General features: G+C 38.6%; 2 protein-coding genes across 2 annotated transcripts in view; both read right to left on the bottom strand.

Annotated features, from left to right (window-relative positions):
- Window positions 2,641-7,620, bottom strand: INSL5 (insulin like 5). Its single transcript, XM_003361720.4, has 2 exons — window positions 6,437-7,620; window positions 2,641-3,723 (listed from the first exon to the last, which is right to left on the bottom strand). Exons 1-2 carry the CDS (start codon window positions 6,609-6,611, stop codon window positions 3,491-3,493), a joined length of 408 nt encoding a protein of 135 aa, XP_003361768.1. The 5' UTR covers window positions 6,612-7,620; the 3' UTR covers window positions 2,641-3,490.
- The window catches only part of WDR78 (WD repeat domain 78), a 74,675-nt gene continuing 68,134 nt past the window's right edge, over window positions 16,900-23,440 (bottom strand). Inside the window, 1 exon segment of the mRNA XM_021096495.1 lies at window positions 16,900-18,183. Within this exon segment, the coding sequence (XP_020952154.1) occupies window positions 18,121-18,183 (63 nt within the window). The 3' untranslated portion in view covers window positions 16,900-18,120.

The following is a 23,440-nucleotide window of genomic DNA, read 5'->3' as shown; positions in this document are numbered from 1 at the left end:
CTGCTGTGTAGTACTGAGACTATTTAAATGTTAACTCATTTGAAAATAAAAATAGACTCACCACATACTAACACAAACAACTTATTTTATGAAAATATCTATATTTTCACGAAATAAAAAATATCTCGTGAGAAGAGTGGCACTGTTTTATATTTTTGCAAGTCTCTAATGACTCTCTTTATAAAATACAACTCCTATGGGGTTTTACATTCAATCTGCCTCTATGTGTTGTGCTAGCTGACATAAAGGAAGAAAATTAAGTCACGTGTAGCTATTTAGTTGTAAAGGAGGAGATTATTTTTTTTTTAATTTTTTAATTTTTTTTTTTTTTTTTGTCTTTTTTGTTGTTGTTGTTGTTGCTATTTCTTGGGCCGCTCCCGCGGCATATGGAGTTTCCCAGGCTAGGGGTCCAATCGGAGCTGTAGCCACCGGCCTACGCCAGAGCCACAGCAACGCGGGATCCGAGCCGCGTCTGCAACCTACACCACAGCTCACGGCAACGCCGGATGGTTAACCCACTGAGCAAGGGCAGGGACCGAACCCGCAACCTCATGGTTCCTAGTCGGATTCGTTAACCACTGCGCCACGACGGGAACTCCTAAAGGAGGAGATTATTTTAATAGCCCTTTCAGATCATTTTTATATTCTCCTTTGATATTACACCAAAAGTCAACAAGTGGCTGTTTATTCAAGATTAGTTGCAACGTAAAATCTGAAATCATATCAATGGAATTTTTGTACAGTTAGATTAAAATATTGATTTGGCACTTTGAGCAGATCCCATTCATTATTTGGTAGTATCATGCATGGATTATTTGGAAAGTGTTAGTTCACTGAATTATGGCAGACATTCCAAATGTTAACACATGGTAATTATATCAAAAAATCTATCAATATCAAAAAATCAAATCCATTAATATCACTACTGGTCTCAGAGTGGTGGATAAAATTTTTCCAAAATTGCTTGTAAGCTTGAATTTTATCATCAGCAGCAAACACTCTCAGTTGCTTTCCTTGAAGGGACAGGCTTACTTTGTTCGTTTTCCAATCTTCTTTCAGTTAATTGCAAATACCCACTTCTGAATAAACACAGTTTTTCATTTACTTTAAAAAATGGTGCTCCGGAGTTCCCGTTGTGGTGCAGCAGAAACGAATCCAACCAGGAACCATGAGGTCCCAGGTTCCATCCCTGGCCTTGCTCAGTAGGTTAAGGATCTGGTGTTGCCTTGAGCTGTGGTGTAGGTTGAAGACATGGCTCAGATCCTGTGTTACCGTGGCTGCGGTGTAGGCTGGCAGCTGTAGCTCCAATTCAACCCCTAGCCTGGGAACCTCCATATGCAGTGAGTACAGCCCTAAAAAGCAAAAAAAAAAAGATGCTTCACGGGAGAAGCAATCAGTTTTTTGGTTTGGTTTTTTTGTCTTTTTGCCATTTATAGGGCCACTCCCGCAGCATATGGAGGTTCCCAGGCTAGGGGTTGAATGGGAGCTGTAGACACAGGCCTAAGCCAGAGCCACAGCAACGCAGGATCCGAGCCGCGTCTGCAACCTACACCACAGCTCATAGCAACGCCGGAGCTTTAACCCACTGAGCAGGGCCAGGGACTGAACCCACAACCTCATGGTTCCTAGTCGGATTCGTTAACCACTGAGCCACGATGGGAACTCTGAGAAGCAACTAGTTTTAAGCTCACAGTTCAATCACAGAAGTGGTTTTCCTTGAGGTAACCATCACACTTCAGTCTGCCACAAACGTGGTTCACACAGTCTTTCCATTTCGACACCTAGAATATTGTAAATATTGTACCCAAGAGTTGAGATTTCATATCATTAATTTTTACTGCCTCATGAAAGGACATTCTTCAGTGAAACTGACTTCAAACAAGCAAACTGGCAAAGACTAATTGACTACCAGTGCAGTTTGATGTGGCAGCCTTGCTTCCTGCTAGGTAGACTGAGTTTGGATCAGTGATACCACCTCCTTAGCTGTGTGACCTGGGAGATGTTTGCTTAATTCTAGGGAGACACAGGTTTTTATCTGCAAAAACCAATGAGTTGACACAATTTATTTATTTATTTATTTATTTTTTGTCTTTTTAAGGCTGCACCCACAGCATATGGAGGTTCCCAGGCTAGGGGTCCAATCAGAGCTATAGCTGCCAGCCTACTCCACAGCCACAGAATGTGGGATCCAAACCACACCTGCGACCTATGCCATAGCTCACGGCAATGCCGGATCCTTAACCCACTGAGCAAGGCCAGGGATCAAACCCGCATCCTCATGAATACCAGTCGGGTTTTTAACTGCTGAGCCACAACGGGAACTTGCCTTGACACAATTTAGGTGCACAATATGTGATGATGAATTTCAAATACATGCTGGAGAATTAATAAGCAGCACTTCTGATGAAAAGAGTCAAACTATTGTTAAAAGACCACACGGGGAGTTCCTGCTGTGGCTCAGTGGGTTAAGAACCTGACTAGTATCCATGAGAATGTGGGTTTGATCCCTGACCTTGCTCAGCAGGTTAAGTAAGGATCTGGCATTGCCGGAAGCTGCAGTGTGGGTCACAGATGTGGCTCCTCTACCCTGGGTAACCATATGCCCCAAGTGTGGCCCGAAAAGGAAAAAAAAAAAAAAAAAAATCCCACTGGGGACCTGGCTGACAGAGTTAGAAATAGATGCATAGTTTTGTGATATCTTATTTTATCTTTTTTCTGTTTGAAGACATCCAGTGGTGACACAATGACGTGGCACTCTGTGTTTCAGTTTCTCAACCTCCAGAATGAGAATAGACTGTCCTTTTTATCTCAGCAGTAGGAAGGAAAGACATAGGCAGGAGCTTAGATACCTAAGCGTTTTCTGGGTTTTGGCTATTGATGGGCCCTCTTTGATACATATGTACACCCAGCTATTCTCAAGCAGAATCTTGAAGGCTGTATGAAATTAGGGAACATGGGTTGAGCACTCTAAGAATTTTTGAGAAAAGCGCTTTGTTTCAATTCTTACCACTTGACTCTGACTCAAGGTTTAAATTTGCAGTAATGTTATACAGCAACCCCAAAGTTAAGCGTGGATACTTATTTCTTGATGATGAGATCATTGTTTTTATTTTCTTGTAATGCTTATTTTTACAGTTTTTCTACCAGCAGAATTTTTTGTTCACCGTTTTAAAGTTATTTAAAATTGTTTTGCAAAGGGAAAAAGCACAGTGAGCTTGGTTTATGGCATTTTTTTATTGCAACTCTGCACAGCATTTGAAATTTCAAAGGATCAGTTAAAATTTGAAAAGAACAGTGCATGCACCTTGGCAAAGGGAGAAAATAGACTTCGTTGTGGTTTTAGCCATTCACCCACAACATTCAGGAACGAAGGACTGCCTACCCCAAAAGCCATGACTTTAAAGGCACAACATTGTCCTGGGAAGTAAAACACTGTGATTCAACATGTGCTAAATTAAAGCTCTGCCACCCCTGGGGATTGGCTCTTGTCCTAACAAAGAGTACTCAAGTCAGACATGGAACAGCCCTCAGTGCAGCACGATGTCTGTAAGTCTTGTCTTGACATCACCGAATGCTTCTTTGACCTCCAAAGCCCTTCCGTGGGCAGCTGTTCACTCTGGAGAATTTCCTCCCCAGAAGAATCCATCTTTGGAAGGTTTTGTGCTGGGCTTTCTTCAGAAATCTCATGCTCATTGGGCAGCTGGAAGTGGTTTCCTCTCTCAACTGTATGGGAGGGAAAAAAAACAATACTCTCGTAGACGGCTCTGACAAAGGCAGCAACCAAATTCTACTTGGGGGGAAGTGCATTGGATTTCTGAAATGACACGGAATCCTGCAGATGATTTTTGTTGTAATGTTGGCCTGGGGTTTCAGAGAGAGTAGATATTTTAGGGAGAACTCCCTCATCTCCACCTTCCTCATTTTACAGAGGAGGAAATGGGGGTGCAGAGAGGAGGAGTGACAGAACCAGTGTCGCTTGGCTAGTTAGCATCCAGGGCGGCGCTTGACTTCTGTTTCCTGGCTACCTCTGCGCAGTGACCAGCAGCTTCCAAAGGTATTCGTTACATGCTATCAACCAAAAGTAATCAAATAAAAAGGAACCCTGGGTTACCCTGCAAAGCTGATCCGTGGAGAAAGTAGAGATTGGAACCTCTTTGTCTGAAAATTCAAAGTGGGCCCCATTGTTTTTATCAGCATCATTCTCAAAGTCCGTGTATGAGCCTGTCTCATTTTAACGTCATTCAAACTAACTTATCAGCACCTTAGCACACTGGCAAGTACCAGAAAACAGCTACATGGATGAGTTCTGATTGGTGAACCCGTAATGGATCAAATAAATAATACATGGGAAATACTCTGAAGACCTGTGAAAGGCTAAATAAACTGTATTATCAAGTCAGTGGTGTCAAAAGTGATAGCCTTATACAGACATCCATTCCACTGCCCCCGTTTTAAAGCTATTCCATGTGTATTTTTCCTCGTGTGTTTTGATTTGCTAGTCCAGAGATTGATAAATTATGGTAAATCTAGTAAATTAGGTTTACTCCCTTGAGATTAAAAATGCTTACTGTTGATTAACATCTAGTAACTATGAACCTCTCGTTATTAAAATGCAAATGGTACGTTCATAAGTTTTCAAGACATTAGCCCCCCGAAATATGAAAATTCTGGGTCATTTTCCAGAATCTTTTTGTTTACCAAAGTTATTTTAAACCAAATTAAAACTTGTGAAGCTTCTGTGTCATATACGTGACTGTAACATATATTATGTAAGTATGTTTTTCTTTTTTGCTTTTTATTATAAAACATAAACACAAGTGATCATTAAAATAGAATCTTCAATAAATTCTACCTCGCCCTTTAATACAGGATTAACGGCAGAGGCTTACTTTCTAAGTTGCTTGAATTGGAAAATGAAGAAATGCAGTAAGGGTGGTTCCCTCACTGTTTCTGAAACACTCCCAACTTCCAAATTCTGATCAGACCATTCCTACTGCCAGCCCACTCATAACTCCCAAATCTTATGTATCCTTAAGGCCTCTGTCTTAAACCACCACCTAATGGTGCTGCCATTTATTACCACACACTACCGCCAATGTTTCCACACCTGAGACGGTATAGAATAAGCAAAAGACCTCGGCTCTTGAACCCAGAAAGCCTGGTTTGCCTATTAATCACCCTGCTTGGAGTTCCCGTCATGGCTCAGTGGTTAATGAATCCGACTAGGAACCATGAGGTTGTGGGTTCGATCCCTGGTCTTGCTCAGTGGGTTAACAATCCAGCGCTGCCATGAGCTGTGGTGTAGGTTGCAGACATGGCTCAGATCTGGCGTTGCTGTGGCTCTGGCATAGGCTGGTGGCTACAGCCCCGATTCGACCCCTAGCCTAGGAACCTCAACATGCCATGGGAGCGGCCCTAGAAAAGACAGAAAGTCAAAAAAACAAAACAAAAACAAAAACACAACACACTGCTTACCAGCTGGGTGAACAATTTGGGGCACGATAAAATGATAAATGGTGGTACGGTAACTTCAAAGGATCCTTATCAGACGGTTGAGCGAAATGTTGCATATGACACTGCTTGGCACGTAATATATAAGCTCCATAAAAGTTTCCATCCCTCCATTCTTTTTCTCTCCCCTTCTTCAGCTGTACCCAAGGCATAAGGAAATTCCCGGGCCAGGGATCAAACCTGAGTCGGAAGAGCAACCTACGCCACTGCTGCCTTAGCAAAGAATCCTTAACACTGCACCAAGCTGGGGATCAAACCGGCGTCCCACCGAGACAAGCCAGATCATTAACGCACTTTGACACAGCGGGAACTCCTTTCCTTCCATTCTGGTTGAGCATCTGCCTGAATACCAACTTAGTATATTCTATAATTATCTACATGTAAAGATCTTGCTGCTCCAGCCTGTCCCTTGAAATCCCTTGCTTCTCTCTGACGATCCTCCAGCACCTGCTGTAGAAGCTGAGCTCATCAAAGTAGTTGTGCGATTGAATAATTTCAAGCTGCGGACTAAAGAAAACAAGGTCCTTATTTGTTGGTGGTGGTGAGGTTTTGGTTTATTTGTTTTGCTTTGTTTGCTTTTTAGGGACACACCCACAGCATATGGAAGCTCCTAGGCTAGGGGTTGAATCCAAGCTGCAGCTGTGGGCCTATGCTGCAGCTCACGGCAACGCCTGATCCCCAACCCACTGAGCGAGCCAAGGGATCAAACCCGTATCTTCATGGACACTAGTCAGATTCATTTCTGCTACCCTGCAGTGGGAACTCCAGTCCTTGTTTTTTGAAAGGTAGCAAGCTTACTTCTTTCCCAAGACAAGGTTCTTTCAATAATTGCTATAAAGTGGCTTAGCAGTAACTAGAGAAACAGTTATGAAAACAAGCCTTAAAAAATAATAGGAAATGAGGGAGTCATATGAGGTCACGTTACCTTGCTGGACTTGGGGGAGGCCCCCCAGCTGCCTTCGCCACCTGGAGGTGGCACAGATGTAGATGACTGTTCGGATGTACTCCAGCCCACAGAGCTTCTTGTGTTTTTCGCTCCTCACTTCCGCGATGGCGAGCAGGACAGAGAAGAGAAATAAAGTAAAAATGAAACCCCTCATTTTGCTGAGGATTGACTGAGCGTCTGATAATGGTGAATAGTGTCAAATCAAGTTTTGAAGTTGCCCTCGCACTCTCGGCCAATTTATACTAACTTTCCTGACATTTTATTGGTCAATACCTCATTTTAACAGTATTTGCTAAGCACATACAGGACACCATGAAGTTTTGAAAGTGAGCTTTTATGATTATGTCTAGTTAGTCAGTCACTGCTGATCACCGTGACTTACTGTTCGCTTCATCCGTGAGACAGTTAACAGGATGCTGTCTTGGAAGACATCGTGGTAAACGTGGACTTTGAAAGTAGACAAGCATGAGTTTCACTTACTGAGTGACATAGGGCAAGTTTTAAACATTTTAAGCCTCGGTAATCATGTCAATAGGATGGAAAAAAAACTCTCTCATAAGGGTTTTATAAGTACTGAAAACACCATCTATTTCAAAGCAATGAAAAAGCACACTTAAGGCAGTCCTCATGTTTGGGGGCTTGAATTCTGGTTCTCCACTTATCAGATCTAAAACCTTAAGATGTTAACATCCCCAAGCATCCTACTCGGTAAAATTGTGCTGATGATAGTAACTACTTCCTAGAGATAATGAGATAATGTGTGTCCTGCTTGACAAAGTCAAGTCAATAATTATTGATTGGCTTCTTCCAATACCACCTGGACAAAGCAGAGAGATGACTTTCCTTTAGAAATCAGGAGAATTTCTCCAACTAGAATCTTCCTTGTTATCCTTCATCCTATTACTTAGGTATGGCTTTATCAATGCATATTTTTATAAGAGAAAGCTGAATCCATAATCTCAAACAAATAAATAATGAAATTTCTCTTCCAGTAAACCCTCTCCTAGTTCTTGCAAAGCTTCTACCTAAGCTGAAAATTCTAAAGTTTGAGATCTCAAAGAATTACTCTCTCACCTTTTAGCAAAGTAGACAAATAATTATTTTGTTGATCTCCGATAAATCACTTGAGCCTGTGACTCAAGATCACTTCACCCACGATATTTGTGACATCATCGTCCTTCTGTAGGGAAGATAGAAAACGGAACATGGAGTTCCCGTCGTGGCGCAGTGGTTAACGAATCCGACTAGGAACCATGAGGTCGCGGGTTCGGTCCCTGCCCTTGCTCAGTGGGTTAACGATCCGGCGTTGCCGTGAGCTGTGGTGTAGGTTGCAGACCGGCTCGGATCCCGCGTTGCTGTGGCTCTGGCGTAGGCCGGTGGCTACAGCTCCGATTTGACCCCTAGCCTGGGAACCTCCATATGCCGCGGGAGCAGCCCAAGAAATAGCAACAACAACAACAAAAGACAAAAGACAAAAAGACAAAAAAAAAAAAAAAAACAAAAAAAAAAAAACAAAAAAAAAAGAAAACGGAACAGAATAATCTATGCTGTCTTTGAAAGCATCTCTAATTATACATCTAACAATAGACATATTATTTCAAAGAATTGATGCTTTCTTAATCTATCTGGCTATAGTATGGATAATGGATGAAGGGGGAGCAAGATATGGAGCAAGAGAAACAGAGAAAGGCTTTTGCGATAATTCTCATGAGATATGATGGTAGCCTAAACTAAGGTCATTGTACAGAGGATGAGCATATGGGCATTCAGAAAACGGAAGGGCTTGGTACTGCTTGGTCCTCAGGGGTAAGGAGGAGAGAGTAACCAAAAGTGGTACTTAGGTTTCCGGCTTGCACAGCTGGGAGATAGGGTGCTCCTTTGCTAAGAAAGCACCAAAGGAGCAGCAGTTGTTTGGATATCAGATAGAACTCCCTTATCTTTTGATGGGTCAAAACTGTAGGTGAATTTGTGTTATTTATCAACTTGAGAGAGGCATTGCCTGATGAAATCTAGCACACTCACAACACCAGCAATTGTTTAGCCATTTATTACCAGGCTCTTTCCCTTATTTGGAGACTTATACTACTCAACTTGATAATGCCAGTTTTAACGCAGCATTGCGGTAAAGCTGTGATCAGTGACTATGGGGTAGGCTTCTGCAAAACCTAGGAGAGAAGAATTCAACCCAGGAGTGACCCCCCCACCTTAGATGTTAGATACACTCTGTTATCTCTGAACCCTGCTACCACCCTTACTTGACCTCCCAAGGCTCAAAATAGTCCCCTCTTCTGCCAGCTCTTAAGGTCTCATCAGGGCTTTTGTTAATCTGGGATGCAGATGAGAGGCCCGGAAGACCTGACCTCAGCCTGTGACCAAGTGGAAGCAAATGAATCCATCATGTCAGTCTTCCAGATGAAACAGCTGTTACCAGCGAAAGCTGTGGAGCCTCAAATTTAGGGGCTTTGTTTCCCCTCTCTGTGAAAGAGAGTTGGATTGAATTACTTAAGAACTCCATTAAACCTGAAATTTGAAGTCTTGCTATAATTGTCTGATTCTGTTATTCCCACCTCAAAAACGTTCAGTGGCTCAGCGTTACCAGAAGAATAAAATCCAAACAAGCTCTCTACTCAGGTGTCCAAATATCACTCCTTCAACAGACTTCTACCGGAGAGGATAATCCAAGTGAAAATTAATCTTTCCATCTTTTGACCAACAAGAGTTTGTTGCTTACACCTCTAACTGGAGCCCTTAGTTTCTTTGATTTGAGGTTAACACAACCTTTTCTCCTCATCTAGTCTATGACTCAGGTTACTATCTGAATGGCTTTGAACATGTAATGTCTTCTCTGAGGTTTAGTTTCCTCATCTGTGAAGAGATAAGAATCTGCCTTTTATGTTGTCATGAAGAGGGAATGAGTTCACATAAAGGAAGCACTTAGCATGATATAATAAGCTAATATATATAGCATGCTTAATATATGCTCAATAAATTAATGATGTCATATACAAGAGATGAGAATATGTAATTTTCAGTTGCTGTGCGCCACTATGAATGTCTTTGATGTACAACTCTCAATCCCAGAAGTAGCCATAAGTTTGCTCTGCTCTAAGTCTTTTGTCTTTCCTTTCTTCTTTTATTCTTTCCTTTCCTTCTTCTTTCCTCTCCTCTTTCCACTTATTTCCTCTTTAGAAAGAAGTTTTAAAAAGACAGAAGCTTAGAGTACTGTTTCTTAAAGTATGGTCTTCATGACATGAGTCTTCACAGATAATCTTTGGGAAAAAAACCTTTCCCCAAACAATAGTCCCTTTCTTGGATATTAATAATGCATATTAACATAGTAAAGGCTCAAGGACCTACAGTTAGGAAACTTCTTTAATTCACTCTTTCCCAAACTCATTTGGCCCTAGAAATTCTTCCACCATGAAACTGATAATACCTGGTAGAGTCATCAGTTTCTGGATTAGATAAGTTTCTAGTTCCAAGGAAAGAGTATTGTTATATTTCTCTGCTCTTTAAAGTTGAAATAATACCATTTGCAGCAACATGGATGTGACTAGATATTATCATACTAAGTGAGGTTAGAAAGAGAAAGGCAAGGAGTTCCTGTCGTGGGGCAGTGGTTAACGAATCCCACTAGGAACCATGAGGTTTCGGGTTCGATCCCTGCCCTTGTTCAGTGGGTTAACGATCTGGTGTTGCCCTGAGCTGTGGTGTGGGTCACAGACGCGGCTCGGATTCTGTGTTGCTGTGGCTCTGGCATACGCCAGCAGCTACAGCCCCCATTAGACCCCTAGCCTGGGAACCTCCATATGCTGCGGGAGTGGCCCAAGAAAATGGCAAAAAGACAAAAAAAAAAAAATAATAGTAAGAGAAAGGCAAATACCATATGATATTAATCATATGTGAAAACTAAAATATGGCACAAATGAACCTATATACAAAACAGTCTCAGAAATAGAGAAGAGATACATGGTTACTAAGGGGGGAGAGGGGAGGGAGTGAGATGGATGGAGAATTTGGGGTAAGTGTATGCAAATTATTGTAGCTGGAGTGGATAAGCAATGAGGTCCTGCTCTATAGCATAGGGAACTGTATCCAATCTCCTGGGATAGACCAAAATAGAAAAGAATATAAGAAAAGGAATGTATGTGTGTATATGTATTTATGTGTGTGTGTGTGTGTGTGTGACTGGGTCACTTTGCTGAACAGCAGAAATTGGCACAATATTGTAAATCAACAATAATAAAAAAATTAATATTTTTTAAAAAAAGACAAAAAATCAAGTTGTGTGTGGTCATGAGACTTTTTTAGCAGATAAAATGTGAGTGAGAAATAAATCCTTATCATTTAAAGCCACTGAAATTTGGCCATTACCAGTTGTAGCAACATAGTGACTTATTCTGACTGGTATAATTAGCTTAAAGCTATTTATATTTTATAGATGTCGAGAATGTTTATATAACCCAAAGCAAAGTAAGATGAATTATTTGGCCTCAATTATTAATTATTTGGTATTAATTACCATGTGCTTAATATGATTGATTATGGGAAAGTCCACAATTAACATGAACCAAAATTCCAAATTAACAACCAGACAGCAGAGTCAGGAAACATTTCATCTATATACTGCTTACCAAACAACTATGGCCACAGGAATGCCTAATAGATGGTATTAAGGGAAGACTGGTATAAGAATTGTAAGTACTGCAGCATTAGATTTGGGGAAGCTTATCTCAGTTCTGCCATTTAACATCTATGTGACCTTAGGAAATATTTAGGGTCTTTGAATCTCAGTTTCTTCATGTGTAAAATGTAGATAGTAATACTGACTTCGTTAGGGTGGTGGTCAGGATGAAATTATGAAAGAGTGCTAATTAAGAGCCTCTAGCACAAAAGGACCTTTCCATAGATGGATCATTGATGATAATGAATGACAGTAATTCTACTAAATATTACACTGTACCATAGTGGCCTTTGTATTAGAACACTAGTATTTTAGTATTACCACTCTAGTTTCGAGCTACGAGAGCTTGAGAAAGTAATTTAACCTGTATTCGATTTTATAATTTGTAATGTGAAAAAATATCACAGGAGTGAATGAAGTAATGTGAATTATAGCAGTGATAAATTATAAAGCATAATATATATAACTATTTTATGGTAATGAGGATTATGAGATCACTGTATAAATTCGTTCTCAAACACTAATTTTTTTTTATTACCTTGTGTGTGTGTGTGTCTGTGTGTATTTTCTAGGGCCGTACCTGCGGCATATGGAGGTTCCCAGGCTAGGGGTCCAGTCGGAGCTGCAGCTGCCAGCCTATGCCAGAGCCACAGCAACGCAGGATCTGAGCCGTGTCTGCAACCTACACCACAGCTCATGGCAACGCCAGATCCTTAACCCACTCAGCGAGGCCAGGGATCAAACCCACAACCTCATGGTTCCTAGTGGGATTCATTAACCACTAAGCCATGACGGGAACTCCTGTTTTTATTACTTTTTAACACAGAGTTAGCACTACTCATTCTTGACTAATATTCATACTTGCTGCTTTTAGAGGATGTTTTCATAGCACAACCATTCGCCCACCTATTCCTGTGGGGCATTTGCAAGTCTCATCAGTTCTACCTTCTAAATTCCCCTGTGTTGGAGTTCCCGTTGTGGCGCAGTGGTTAACGAATCATTAACGACTAGGAACCATGAGGTTGCGGGTTCGATCCCTGCCCTTGCTCAGTGGGTTAACGATCCGGCGTTGCCGTGAGCTGTGGTGTAGGTTGCAGACGCGGCTCGGATCCCGCGTTGCTGTGGCTCTGGCATGGGCTGGCAGCTACAGCTCCGATTCGACCCCTAGCCTGGGAAACTCCATATGCCACGGGAGCGGCCCAAGAAATAGCAAAAAGACAAAAAAAAAAAAAAAAAAAAAAAAAAAAAAAGGATCTAAATTCCCCTGTGGTCCACCTACTGCTTTCTGTCCCTCTGCCATGATCTCAGCTTTCGTTTACACTACTGTAGTGGACTCTCCCTTGGCTCTATATCTCTCATCAATCCATTCTCCACACTGCTACCAGAATGTTCTTTCTAAAACATGTGATGATTACCCACCTTGAAAACTTTTCAATGATATCCTATTGCCTTCAAAAAAAAAAAAAAAATGAAAATTCCCTTCAGATGGACTAAAAGACTTTTCAAGGTCTTGATATCTCAAACTCTAAATGGTCCGCCTATCCCAAACATCTCAGAGTCTTTTGAAAAGTTCATGTTCTCTTTCTCTCTAGGCCTTTCAACAGGATTCTCCACCTAAAACTCCTTTCCTCCCCTCTCTAAAACTGGCTAATTTCTACTGTACATGTAGTTACAAAATCGGTGTTGAAATACCATTAATCTAGATAACTTTGCACAATTTTATGGATTAGTTTTTCTTACCATTCATTTGGTGATTTTTAAAATGCCCTATCTTTAAGAATTAAATGAACAGCTAAAAATGTTTCTATTAATAATCTTAGAAACAATAATATTTAAAGCTGAATTTTATACAGAGAAGCTATTTTCTTTTTCTGTTTTGTTATTTTTAGAAATCTGTTAAAAACAGTAATAAAACATGTAATAATTTAGAAAATTTAATGAAACAATTATCAGGGAGTGTTGATGTAAAATCGCTAAAGAATCCTGGGATCCTTTGTTCCTCCTGGTTGAATGGCATCATAGTGTTTAAAAGCTGGCTTATCCAAAGAAAATACAGACTCGATGAAAGTACATTTTTCATGAGTTTTTCTGGACGCTACATAAATGTCTCAGCAATTTAAAAAAAAATCAGTGCTCATTTTATAAGGTTCATAACCATGTTTTTATATGTTCCAACTTAATGGGCATGTTCTGCTTTTCATTTAACCCGGGAATTAGTTTCACGTAAACTGTTAGCCTTTTAGTTTTATCACCACCTGGGTATGCCAACCTAAGCAAATGAAGGCTAATAGCCTAGTAAATGTTCTATGGATCTGAGGGTGGATTTGAACATTGTATTAAATCCTGAACAAACAAGACATGAAGCCCAGATGCTGCATAAAGGAACAAATGAGGTCATAAGTACAGTCTGTATTTCCCGCAGGAGGAGTGAGGCCTTGGCAAGGACCCAGCCAGATGCTAAGGGCTAAGGAGCTCTGGGACCAAGAAGTGGGGATGTGGTCTGCGATAATCACACTGAGAACTACTATTTTTGAGCAGCTGCTTCATACCAGACTTCTTGCTAAGTGCTTTACATTGGAGGAAAATTGGGCTCCAAGTGGTCACAGATCTCACCAAGCAGCAGTAAGACTCACCTAAAGAAAAATGATGATAGATTTTGGTTTCAGTTTTTGTCTTGCAGGGGAAAATGGATGTTACATTGCTATAAAACAAAAAAGAGCTATGATCTATGTTTAGCAAATTTCAAGGCTCGTTTGGTGTTTTATATGTTTTCCACCATTAACATGTTTTACCCTCTGTGATAGTAAGTTTGTTAGAATATTGAGGAAATCATATTTAAATTATTATTATTATTATTTTGTCTCTTTTAGGGCCACACCCACAGCATATGGTGGTTTCCAGGCTAGGGGTCGAATTGGAGCTACAGCTGCCAGCCTACACCACAGCTACAAAAACACAGGATCCAAGCCATGTCTGCAACCTACAACACAGCTCACGGCAACGCCAGATCCTTAACCCATTGAGCAAGGCCAAGGATCAAGTCTGCATCCTCGTGGATGCTAGTCATATTCATTTCTGCTGAGCCACAATGGGAACTCCCATATTTAAAATATTAGATCATGTTATAATATGGTGTTGGCATGAAGCCAACATTTCTTCCACTAATTTTTTTTTTCTTGGTCTTTTTAGGGCCACACCCACTGTATATGGGATTCCCAAGCTATGGGTCAAATTGGAGCTGTAGCTGCTGGCCTACACCAGAGTCACAGCAACATGGGATCCGAGCCGTGTCTTCGATCTACACCACAGCTCACAGCAACGCCAGATCCTTAACCCACTGAACAAGGCCAGGGATCAAACCTGCGTCCTCATGGATGCTAGTCAGATTCCTTTCCGTTGAGCCACGATAGGAACCTCTCTTCCATCAATTTGGTACTTCATTTATGCAATCAATATTAGTGGTAATAACGTCTTTGTAGAGGTGCTGTTTTAAGTGTCGAACATAGAGTAGTGAGCAAAACACATGATCCCTACTCTCAAGGAGGTCACAGTCTAGGGGAGAAGGCAGACACTGCACGAATGACCACACAAATATTTAGCACAGCAGGTATGAATCTCAATTCAGAAACTCAGGCGTCCAAAAAATATATTTCCTATAATTCGATGTCTAACTCCAAGTCTTCATCAGGTGGCAGAAACAAAAAGCACACAAAAAGTTAATATCAGTAGCTCTCAGGGTTGGATTTCGTCCATTTCTCAGGACATAATTCTAGCATCTTACTCTGTGCCAAAGGCCTTCTTTTATCAAAATGTTACTTCTTGCTGAGCCATTAATCAGTCTCAGTGGCCTGGCTGCTTCTGCCCATCACTCCTTCCATGGAGAATGTTTTTTTTTTTTTTTTGAGGTTGACTGTGGTCCTAGGTCTTCCTACTTCCTGAACTTTTTTTTAGCAGTGGGACATTCTGCTTCCGTTCGTGGATCCGCGGGCCTCTTTCCCTCATTCCCCTCCCCATCCAGCCCTCAGAAACTTCATTCACATTTCCCTTCATGTTCAAGACACTTGGAACACATTTAGCCTGACTGGGTGGTAGGTCCTGTAGGAGGGAGCTCCAAAAGGGCTCTCCGGAGAAAATGAGATATGAACTAAGGTCCGAGGCTGAGTGAAGAGGTAACACATCGAAGGGAGTGAGGCGAGGGTTCCCAGCAGAAGGGATCCATGTGGCAGGGGGGAAAAAAGCTGAGAAAAACTAAGTTACAAGCTTTATTATTTATGGATAAAACGGTATTTTTAGAAGAAACTATACTCTTATGTTTTGATGTATGAGACCTTAGCAAACTAAACATGAGCCGTGTACCACACAATAGTAGAAAATGTATAAGAACTGTTCAAAGCCTTGGGTTTGAGTTCAAGCCTGACCAGTTACCAGCTCTATGGTCTGTGGCAAATTATACCACCTCTTTAAATCCTAAATCTATTATTTGGAAAAATAGAGGTTATGATAATAAAACAACCACTTGCCCCATGTGTCTCATCAGCTTGCTCTAAGGGTATAATGTGATAATGGACTTAAAGGCATTTTGCAAACTGCAAAGAACCTTATGTCCCTCGTTGATAGTGTTGCTAACAATCTATTCACAGACCAGTTTTCATTTTCTTTTAGAGAGACTCTTATTGAGACAAAGTAGCAAGTACTAAGTGTTCTACTTCTCATTTGTAATTGTATGTCACTACGCAGAGGGGAACCCAATGAACACACTAAACGTGATACACAACTATATACTAGTGAATGCAGTCTTCTTTCTCCACAGAAATTGGAAGAGCAGCTAACAATTTCCTCTCAGATGCTAGTAATTTCTCCAAGAGAGATGCCTGGTAGGGAATGACCAAATGAAATAATGAAAAAACCAGCATAAAATAGGAGCCTAGAGTTAGCCCAGTCATCACCGTCTCCTTAGGTCCATAACCAGCCCATTGGTATTGCGTGTGTGTGTGTGTGTGTGTGTAAAGAGAAAATGAAATGGCTAACAGCTGATCAGAATTCTCATTCCGTTCCTAAAACTTCATACGTGATATGCCATAAGGTAATGAAAATGTAAATAATAATGAGGTACTGCTACATACCTATTGGAACAGCCAAAATTTGGAACACCAATAATATCATGGCTAGTGAGGATATGGAACAATGGAAACTCTCAAATATTATTGCTGGTAAGAATGAAAAAAAAAATGGTACAGCCACTTTGGAAGACAGTTCAGGGCTTTGTTTTTTGTTTTTGCTTTTTTTCCCCACAAAACTAAACATTATCTTGCTATATGACCCAGCAATCACACTCATTGGCATTTTCTCAAAGGAGCTGAAAACTTACTCCACATAAAAACCTGTACATGGATGCTTATAGCTAGTTAATTCATAATTGTCAAAATTTTGAAGCAACCAAAATGTCCTTCAGTAGGTAAATGACAAACTGTGATACATCCGGACAATGAAATATTATTCAGCCCTAAAGAGGAATAAGCTATAAAGCCATGAGCAAACATGGAAGAACCTTAAATTCATATTACTAAATGAAGGAAGCCAATCTGAAAAGGCTACATATTGTATGATTCCATCTGATGGAATATGTTCAGTTTAGGATCAGTTGCCCAGGACCAAAGGAGAATAAAAGAGCTTAATTTTTCATGTAGTCCTGATGAGCTATGAGAGTAGAATATGTGAAAATAAAATTTTAAAGATCAAAAATAAATAAAAAAGACAATTTTTCAATTAAATTGTTTTTATTTTGTTACACAAAGTGTTATGGAAAATCTAAAACTTTTAAAACGACAAAGAAAAGAATGAGTGACTTACATCAGTAGAAAATGTATAATCCTTACAACCTGACCTAAGCTTTCAGTTCACCTAAACATGCCCTGCTTTTGTTTAAAGGATGGCTCCAAAGGATGGAGATTGTGAAGAAATGGATACTTGTAACAGGTAGTTTATCCACTGGTGCACAAATTCCATTCTCAGTTTTCAATATGCATTATTTTTCAGATAGTTGAGTGAGTTTCAAGTCCCTTATCCTCTCCTCTCCACTGAGAATGCCTGATAGAACTGGCTATACTGTCCTATTGTCTCAGTTAACAAACTCCAGGACTTGGGAAAAATAAACACCATGGAACAGACTCTTGGCAACCAACACTTGGAGGAGCTGCTGCCTCCCACTTCTCCTCCTTCCACAAGCTTGCTCTAGAACCCTTCACAAAATAACATTCCATTGCAAACTATATAGATCAGGGACTTTCTATTTTCTCTCTGGGCCTACTTAAGTCTGGCCTTAAAAATCCAGGGAAGATTCCGAACATGCAGAGGAGGGTGCCCTGATGTGTCCCAGATGAATTCTTCCCACTGAATTGAGAATGTGATAGCTGCTAGTCAAACAAAGCAATTCTGACATTGCTGTCATGTCTTTTGCTTGTTAAGTTGTCTAAGTTCTATAGCTTCAGCTTTCAGGTCTAAGAGGATTAAATTCCTATTTAAAATTGGGTATGTGAATCCAATATTCTCATAATACTAACACTTACATAATTCATAAACCCTGGAAAACAGAGCTCGGAAAGCAGAAGATTTAGAAGTATACAGAACTTAGTCTTAATAAAGATTCTGATTTAAATAATTCTAATAATTTCCAAACTTGCTTTTGAAGGAATAACAATTTTCTAACCTATATGTATATGGACATTTTATAAGTATACATATAGAGAAAGAACAGAAATAGATTTCAAAAAATTAGGAAAAGCTCAACAAAATTGTTACAATTAGCTTAAATCACAAATTAATCACATTTCTCTGAAATAAAAGTTCATTAAATTTACATTAAGTTTAGACAGAAGTTATACATCAAATATTGTTTTCTGTAATCAAAAGCCTAGATTACTGCATACAAACCAGACAACTGGATATTAAACGCTGCTCTTTTAAACAACAAAAAAAGATACTACTGATGATGAATTATACTTTGATTTGATTTGGGCCCGAGCAAAGTATCTATTATATCTCCCTGAAAAGAAAAAAAAAATCACATAATCACAATGCAATAAAATACAAATTAAGAGGTAATGTTGTCTTTAAAATGCCATTTAAAATTTATAAGGTAGTGATACACATATAAAGGGCGTCCAATAAGATTGTAAAAAGGAAACAAACCAAGGTAAGTTTAAATAATAACATTTGCTTCCTAGTACCAACCTGCTCTTTCCTATGACAGACTCTCTCAATGAAGTTTGATAAACAATTTTATAAGGATTCAGTAAAGAGACAATTTTGGTGACTCCTGTTTAGCCTTAATACTTAAAACTGTTTTCTCTGCTGTAAAACAACGTCTAGTCTTACTAACATCTTAAGCTCTTTGCTGATCTGTAGTGTTTGATTTCAAGAGAGTAAAGTAGCTGAATTTCTTGGTGGATTTTGTATTTCATAATAATTTATGAATTATTAATCAAATTTAACAATGATGATCTTAGTACTAAAGGGATAAATAATCATATGTAAGAGAATGAGACCAAAGATGGAAGGTGAGTCTTTAAGAAAGACATAGTGAAAAGATGGGAACTGGAGCAGAAGACTAGAATTTTCTCTATCACATGGTAAAGTGATCTTGAAGAAACCACTGATACCTAGAAATCTTAGATTCTTTGCATAATGGAAATACTTCCAAAGATTGTTATAAGAGGTGGATGAGCTAATGTAGGTGAAAGTTTTTATAAACTCTAAAGAATTATAAACGCCCTAGATAATACTGTGTAAGTTAGTTCCTGTCTTGCAGCCTATATTATACTCTCTCTGGCATTTCCTCATCGTTTAAGCTCTGAATCCCTTGCCAAGTTGCTTCTCAAACCTACTTATTTCTGCTTCAGTCTCTCACTTGGGCAAATATAAAAAGTTCTATAGTTTGCTCACAGTTGTATTCTTAGTGCTTAGAACAGACTCTGTCACATAGCACATATTCAGTAAATATTTATTGAATGAAGGGTCTGTTTTTCCTGTATTCAGTGTCTCTCATCATTAGTATATATAATTATACATTATTATATATTACATAATTATATATTATTACATATAATTATATATATTAATTCTGATATATATATAACATATATGTTTATATTTTTGAAGATTTCACTTATCTTTTGGTTTTCCCTTTAATTTGGAAAAAAAATGTCAATGCTCAAAGTACACAGGAAAACATGGCAAACATTTGTATACTGAAACATTTAGAAACAGTTTTTCAGAGTGATTCTCTGCAGACTGCCTCCAGAAAAGGAGTTGGTTCATGCAACTGAAATTGGCTTCTGCCAAGTGCTAAAACCATAATTCTGTTTGATGCAAGACTTATGCCCCCAGCAACCAAACCTCATTGTGCTAGAAAAGGAGTTGGTGCTTCAACAAATAAATGCTAATGTGGTGGTAAATCCTGTCCAGCTAGCTGTATCACAAAGTTGTAATTGCAAGCCTTGGACCCCAGCCCCCTGTTCATGTTGGACATGAGGCTGATGTTACCCCCTAACCATGAATCCTGAGTTGCTAGGATAGGGCAGGAGCCGATGTTCTGCCATGTCCTATTACAACGCTATTCTGGCCTTTGATCACACTGGGAGGGTCCAGAGTTTCAGAAATTATGTCACTTACAACCTCTACAGATCAAGGATCAAAGTCCTTCTGTTGTACAAAGCCATAGAGTGTGATGGCCAATGAGAATATGAAGAGGTGTTGTGGTCCTAAAATTGATATTGATCCTTCTCCATGGGTTTTCCTCAGTGAATACTACTTGATGCATAGGCTCTCTGGTACTTTGCCTTGTAAAGTACATATCTACCCCAAGTCAACAAATGTCATCTTTGTCTTGTATATTTTTAATAAAAGAAATAAAACTTTACTGGTAAACTCTCTTTGTACCCCTTCCCAATCCTATTCTTCCCTCATCTTTGATTCCCAGAGTCAATCTTTTATCATAAATTTGGTGCACATCTTTCCTGGGTCATGAAATCATGACTTTCAAAATTTTGATTAACTCTGGATAAGATTAATGGAGAAATTACAGGTCATAATGTAACTTGATAAGACATCTTGATAGGAAATAATGACTTGACATTAGTTACTTTGAGGCTTTAAATTACTATTACAATATTAGGATCCTCTGAAAAGCTGAGGGGTAAGAGTAACAGTTAAGCATGTGGTTAGTTGTAAGGAACATAAAACCTGATTAATAATTCTGTTTAATCTCTCAGAAATATAACCCTCAGCCTTTATTTTTTTTATTTTTTATTTTTTTGGCTGCGCCCATGGCATGTGAAAAATCCCAGGCCAGGGATCAAACCTGTGCCACAATAGCGAGTGGCGCCATTGCAGTGACAATGTCAGATCCTTAAATGGCTGCACCACAAGGGAACTCCAACTCTGAAACTTTAAAACATAATGGCCAAAAGGAATGCAAAACTTATGTGTATTATGAAACTAGATTTATTTACTAATGCATGGAATACATTTGTTAAAAGAAAATTTTGCCCACCAGCATTGGAATCATTAACACACACACGTTTGTCAAAAACATTCAGATTTTCCTAGCTTAGCTTTATGCTTGAAGAGCATACTGCTCAAAATAAAAGATGTTTCTAACTGATTCAACTCCAAACACAAAAATCAAACATTTGCTTTCACAATTCAGTCTATAGTCTTTCCATTTACTAACTAAAAATACGTCCAGGAAAGGACACAGTTTTGACTTTTGAGTTTAAATAATATTACATAAATCATAACATTTATTTCCCTTTCTACAGTCTGCTTTTGTCACTGAACACTGTGGTTTTTTACGATTTATTCAAAATTTGTCATATTGACACTTTGAAGTATACATCTACCATTTAAATTTCTATACTATAGTCACTCATGTGAGTATACCACATTTTATTTATCCAGTCTCCCAGTGATGATCATTTAGGTTGGTTCCAATTTATTGATATAGAAGCAAGGCTGTTATAACATTCTATTCTCATTAGCATGTCTTTCAGACGACTACTAACAAATTAAACAAAGCCCTGGGAGACAGACAGAATCCAAACAGAGGTCATTTAAACATCTAGAACAGCTGTAGTCCTAACAGTCCTTACTAGGAAAACTGTAGTAATTTGGAATTGACAACACAATAAATGAATGAACTGGAATCAATCAAGTGACCCAGTAACACATTCAGGGTGGCAGACTTCCGTGAGAAGAGGAACTATGCAGGTAATATGTAACTAGGCTTGAGGAGACATGGGCTTTAAGACCACACCATATGAAGGGCATTGACAAATCAGCTGGAAAATAGGGCTCAGCCTGGCAGCCAAGGTAGTCAGGAAAATGTCCTTAAACGTCTACCATCAATATGCATCTCAGTCAGGTGAGAAAATAATCTCCAAAATGACTTGGAATGTTTCATTTGTTTCTTCATTGGAAAAACATATTTTACCCTGAGAAGAGTAAGTACTGTGTATAGAAATAATGCAGTAAATCAAACAGGTAATTTCAATATTTTTTTCACTAAGAAATTGGTACATTCTTGGTATTTTAAATATTAGTTATATATAAAAGAATTTGTCTTAGATTGTCTAACAAAATATATTTGTGATTCCAATTTAAATGTGTGATTGGCTAATTGATTTAGACTTGTAATCATAGACTGAAATTTTATTAATTTGTAAAGAACATTGGAACATTTAAGAAAATTTAAGATTCAGCGTTCAGTATTTTGAATTTATTAATAGGAATTCCTTGAATATCTGAGATATTTTTTGCCCTAAGACAAGTACTTAAAAATCCAATAGAATAAATTTTTAAATGGAATTTAAAGAATTTAAAGAAATTTAAATGTTACAAAACTTAAAAGCATGGATTAAAATTTCCCAGACTTAGAATAATAAAGAGCTTAATGTCAACTAAATTTTTTAAAATTTTGTAACATATTTGAATGTGACTGGTTTAAGTGAAACTAGACTGGGTAATCTTCTCTGTGTAAAAAGTAAACATATAAAAACTCACATTGCTACCTTACACATGTCCCTGGGACACATGGGCAAAAGCATCTCTGTGGTATCACTGGCTTATATGGTATTTAAATTTTCAGTTTTATTGAATTGCTCCAAAGAGGTCATGCTAATTCATTTTCCCATGACCCTCGCATAAGAATTCTTAATTTCTAACTCTGCTAATACTGAATATTGGTTAATATTTTAATTTTTCTAAATCCAGTCAATATCAGCTTTATCATATAATTTAAATTGCATATTTCCTCATTATTAGGGAGAATGAATTTGCTTCCCAAGTTTATTTGATAATCTAGTTTCCTCTACTGTAAATTAGTATTTATATATTTACCCATTAAAAAAAAATTGTTCTTATTGTTTTATAAAAGTTCTTATATGTTGGATATCTAATATCTAATATCTTTTATATATCTTGGGAATTTCTTCTTCCAATCTGTTTCTTTTAACTTGGCATATGGAATCCTGAACAGAAAATGTTAATTTTGACATAATAATCATACAAAAAATAATTGAGGTTTACTGAGAGCTTACTATGTGCCAGTAAGAGTACTAATCACTTTGCATATATTAACTCAATCTTTCTAACAACCTTTGATTCTGGTACCAATATTATCTATCCCATTTTACAAATAATAGGAAAAAAATGAAAAAAATTAGAGGATTTGGGTTTTGTTTTGTTTTTTTTTAAATCTATCCTTGACCTTAAGTCATTAAGCCATTATCTTACATTTTCTTCTAGGAGTTATTTTTCACAAAGTCTTTAATCCATTTGGAGTTCACCATTGTTCAAAATGTGAGATAGGAATCTAATTTTTCCCCCTTTGTCACTTCTAGAAATCGTAAATGGCTTTACATAATCTCTGGAATAAAGGTCAAACTCCTCATCATGTCAGTCAGACATTTTCTGGTCCCAACTGACCCAATTGACCCTTTTTGTCACTTTTCTCTCAAACAGTCTCTTTACCAGTCAAAAAAAAAGTCTACTCAGTATTTCCCTAAAGTGCCTGGACCTTTTCAGTTCCAAACTTTGCTTCAGCCTTTCCTTCAGTCTGGAATAACAGTTCCACTCTCTTGTCTACAAGGGAAGATCCTAATTCCTCCAAAACATTGTTGCAATTTAATCTCCTATGTGAAAGCCTTCCCCAAAGCATTGTCATTTTTTCCTTTTCTTCTTCCTATTCTCCTTTCAAAAGTCAACTATTTCCCTGCCTGTGCTTCTATATGTTTGTTTATTAT

Source organism: Sus scrofa, chromosome 6 (assembly GCF_000003025.6).
Source record: "Sus scrofa isolate TJ Tabasco breed Duroc chromosome 6, Sscrofa11.1, whole genome shotgun sequence".
NCBI lineage: Eukaryota > Metazoa > Chordata > Mammalia > Artiodactyla > Suidae > Sus > Sus scrofa.
This window is presented reverse-complemented; position numbering and strand designations above follow the sequence as displayed.

Coding starts and splice junctions, on each gene's coding strand:
- INSL5 (XM_003361720.4), bottom strand. CDS start 6,611: ATGAGGGGTTTCATTTTTACTTTATTTCTCTTCTCTGTCCTGCTCGCC. Junction 3,724..6,436: donor CCTCCCCCAAGTCCAGCAAG/GTAACGTGACCT, acceptor CCTCCCATACAG/TTGAGAGAGGAAACCACTTC.